The 4,176-nt window shown below is 29.2% G+C and overlaps 1 protein-coding gene across 1 annotated transcript; it reads left to right on the forward strand.

Moving 5' to 3' along the window:
- Nucleotides 1–150: 150 nt before the first annotated feature.
- On the forward strand, nucleotides 151–2,627 carry LOC100573521. The gene is made up of 9 exons (XM_029486733.1): nucleotides 151–282; nucleotides 355–466; nucleotides 642–794; nucleotides 1,369–1,556; nucleotides 1,646–1,762; nucleotides 1,844–1,979; nucleotides 2,044–2,105; nucleotides 2,193–2,362; nucleotides 2,426–2,627. The coding sequence occupies exons 1-9, from the start codon at nucleotides 238–240 to the stop codon at nucleotides 2,610–2,612; spliced, it is 1,170 nt and encodes a 389-aa protein (XP_029342593.1). The 5' UTR covers nucleotides 151–237; the 3' UTR covers nucleotides 2,613–2,627.
- The last annotated feature ends 1,549 nt before the right edge of the window (nucleotides 2,628–4,176 follow it).

Here is a 4,176-nt window from a genome sequence, read left to right on the forward strand (position 1 = left end):
ATATTATTTGCTTGTTAGTTGTGATAATAAATGATTTCTTAAATTTTTTTTGAACCTAGATGCATAGGTACAACAGGAATAACTATTGAATTCAATAAGCGATTTGATTTGACATATTTATTGCCTACTAATTCGTTGTGATCATTATTAATAAATGTCGTTTTATTTTAGGTTCCTCGTACTATTTATTCGATACGTCTCAAAGATATCGATTCGGGAATTCTTAATGCTCAAGCAATGTCTTATGTCAATATGCTCTGTGAAAATTTGCCATTAATTATTGTATGTATTTTTCTATCATATGGATGTGATGGTTTATTTTTATGAAATATTGTTCTATATTATATATTTTAGGAATTCGACGAGAAAAGTCCAAATGGATTAAATGCTGTGACTTTAACTACTATCAAAACTCAACAAAATGTTAACAATCATTTGATAAAGCTTTTGACTCAAAAAGAAAGAGGTTAAAGCACATAAACATAATCATTAGCACTAACTATCAGATATAAACGATAAAGTCATATAATTTTATAAGCGTTAAAGAAATATGTAAAATAAAACGACCACTGTGTTATGAGCTGAATAAATTATATGCATTTTACTGTGAAGTTATGTAATATGAAATGTTTATTATTTAGATTCGCCAGAAACAGTACAGATGTTGAGCAAAGGAGATATTGTTTATATTTCAACGTTTGTGGATTTACACGCTATTTACGTTAGACGTATTAACAACGGCACAGATAAATTTAAATCATTCTTGGAGAATTTTTCATCTTTCTGCGCGTTAGGTAAATAAATGTTAAGTAAATAAGTTCACGAGGGAGATTGTTCTCGACAGAATCTCTTTTAATTTTAAACTTTTCACCATCCATAGAAAGTTAAAGCAATTCAAAATGTATTAAACAATTCTTTTTTAAATATTATTCACATCATAACATTATTTCTAGTAAAAAATTATATTCTTGAGAACCAAATAAATAAATATACTCATTTTAGTCCTGTATTTATTTTGAAACTATATTATATTAATTCAATTATGAACATCAACCATACTTTTATCAATGCTATAATTAACGTAATCATTTTTGATGAACAATTTATTTTGTATAAGTTATGTAAACATCAAGTAAATATCCAAAAAGAGTGGACAGTTAATATTTAACTCTTACATCATAATATTATTAATATCATTTGTATCTAACCAAAATGTGACAATCTACTTCATTTGGTATATCAATTATCGCGAAAAAAATTTTTTCTTAATTATTTAATATCCCCCCAAATTAAATCATCCCTCTTAAATATAGTTTTTAGGTTTGTGTTTGCTTGATTATCGTAATTTGTAACTATCGTAATTTGTAGAAAGTCCTATAAAAAATGATCCTAAAGTTGGTGCTATCATTGGGGCAAGAGAACATGGAGGAAATAAATTCTACAGAGCTGAAATTATTTCTAGAGTAGACAATGACAACTTTAATGTCTGTTTTATTGATTTTGGATATTGTGATACCATACATAAAAGTAATATGGTACAGCCGCCCGAATCACAGGTAAAACGCCAGACATTATTCATGTAAAATGTAAATAGAAATAAAAATTTGATTTATTTATCATTTTATCTAAACATGTTATTTCGTAGCTACAAAATTGTCCGCCTACGTTTATGGTCAGGTTGCATGGACTAGATGCAGAACCTGCTAATGCCACGATATTGCACTACATAGAGGATATCAGCCATACAGATACATTTATAATTGTTAGTGTTTTACTTTATTTATTACCTATTTGGGTATATAAATTTAAGTACATTTTTTAACTAGGAATTATTATTCTTTAGGACTCCATCACTGAACTAAACAAAGTTGTATTGATATCAGCCAATACACAATGCAATATAAATAAAGAAATAAAGAAACTTTTAGACAACGGAAATATTGGACAACATATTAAAAACGGTGTAAACGCCAACGGTGGTAGGATTATCCGAGATCTCAGCATAATTTATATTATTAATTTACGCTGTCTTTTTATTTTTAGACAAACATGCCGAAAAATGCGTAATAAAGTACTGCAGACCGCCTTTGGACGTTGCCACTCAGGTTTGTTACTACCTCCTTTTATGTCTCTTATGCTTTACAGTTATTTTTATTCTTATTATTTGACTCAATTTGATAAATAATCACTAGGTTTGGGTCGCAGACAAAATATCTCCTTCGAGGTACTCTGTACACACAAGTGACAGTCGTCTTGAATTCATACAGTTGGAGAATCAAATCTTTGAAGACAGTAAAACGTTTGAATCTGTTAAATCTGTCAGTGTTAATATGCCGTGCATCGTGTACTTTAGTCCTAGTTGGTAAAATAAACACGGTTGAGAATGTTTTTAACGTTTGTGCTACAAAAAAAATCGATTTTCCAGGTATCGTGGTGTAGTGTTGGAGGTAATCGATAAAGTCACCGCAAAAGTTGGTCTTGTGGACGTTGGAAATTTCAGTGTCGTTCGCAGCATCAAAGAAATTTTCCGCATGCCTTCGAAATACAAAGGAAAATCGCTGGTGAGTAAACGCATGCAGCATGTGTCTATTATTTTTATAATGCCTACCTAAAAAGTTTTTGTTCAAACTAATATAGTTTAACATTTCGTTGAACTTTTGGGTTGAAGGGGACAATTCATATTAATTTCTGACTCTTAATATTAGGAAAAATATCTCTGGCCGTTGTGTCTTTATACAAAAGTATATAAATACCTGCATTTTTCTTTCCCTATATCAGTATTACCTGTTTCATTCTCATTAATTTAATATAAAGTTGACTTCAATTAGTTGGACTCTCAAAAAACTGATTAGCTTGCAACAAGTTCAGTATACCTATATATAGTCGTGAATGCGTGATCCTAATAACAGGGGTACTCATAACGATACACCCACCCTGTGGTCTATTATGAGCTAGTGTAATATATAACATTATCATGGACGTGTACAGATTTTATTGGCCAATGTAACAAAAAAAATTTTTTTCCATTAAAAAATTGCAGTTATAATTTTATTATTATGAAAATATAAAATTTAATAGTTTGTTGATAGTAACTTTGAAAAAAATATATTAATTGACTACTGTTTAAGTCAACTTTTTTACCAGTACCAGGGTCTTGACTCGACTAGCTTTCGCATTATCTATTTCCATGGACATTTTTTGAAAATGTTATTTTAAGTATATTAGGTACTTAGTTTATATTGAATTTTATATTGCATTTTATATTATAATTCTTTAAATAGGCCTTTTATTAGAGTAGGTAGTAGGTACCACCTCCGTACGCACGCCCAAAAACATTATTATGTTTACAATTCAATCAATGTTTTTAACTGGTTTAAATGATTTTTATTTCATTTCATTTTACAAAGTATGCATTAATAATTTCATTCATATTATAATATACGCGGTGTGCACAACAGAAGGCCTCATATACATAATGATAGACTCTATTGTTGATTAAATCCTGTATATTATTATAAAATCAATCCATGTCGTTTTTAAACGTTTATACGTTGCACACATGCGAGCATGCATGTACATATAAATATATTGAATACAAAAATAACGGTGGTACTTGATATGTGTCCCGCTGGGATTTGACGTTTCAAAGTATATATAGTATAAATTAATTTTAAACATAATATGTTGTACAGTGTGCCTCGCAGGTCACTGGGTATTACTTTTATATACGATTATTTAACGACGTAAAACTTGTTGTCCGTCAGGACAGGGATACGGGGTCGACAAAATTTCTTAATTAAAAACAAAATGAATTGTACAATGAATATTAAAAAGGTAGGCTAGTGGAAATCGCTCTGCTGTACAGTAAATTACAAGTGGGTCACTGTATAATGGATGGTATTAAATTTGAATTCAATGATATAATATCATTGTTTAAGAAAAACGATTCTGAGCGGAGGTACCTATAATAAATTCCAAATTAATCATATCACAATACCTATCTATTATTATTTATTAGGTATATATTATACAATCACAACAAATTAACTAAAATAGTTATTCTAGGTTTTTAATATGTAATTTCGTCCAAATTTGAACTCAAAATGACTATAAAAATAAACTGTGCTTATGTATTTTTTAGATTTTTTGGTAACAGATCTAACTACTTACGTGAAA

The sequence above is a fragment of the Acyrthosiphon pisum genome, chromosome A1, assembly GCF_005508785.2.
Source record: "Acyrthosiphon pisum isolate AL4f chromosome A1, pea_aphid_22Mar2018_4r6ur, whole genome shotgun sequence".
NCBI classification, from domain to species: domain Eukaryota; kingdom Metazoa; phylum Arthropoda; class Insecta; order Hemiptera; family Aphididae; genus Acyrthosiphon; species Acyrthosiphon pisum.

Coding starts and splice junctions, on each gene's coding strand:
- LOC100573521 (XM_029486733.1), top strand. CDS start 238: ATGTCTTATGTCAATATGCTCTGTGAAAATTTGCCATTAATTATT. Junction 795..1,368: donor TTCATCTTTCTGCGCGTTAG/GTAAATAAATGT, acceptor CGTAATTTGTAG/AAAGTCCTATAAAAAATGAT. Junction 1,557..1,645: donor TACAGCCGCCCGAATCACAG/GTAAAACGCCAG, acceptor GTTATTTCGTAG/CTACAAAATTGTCCGCCTAC.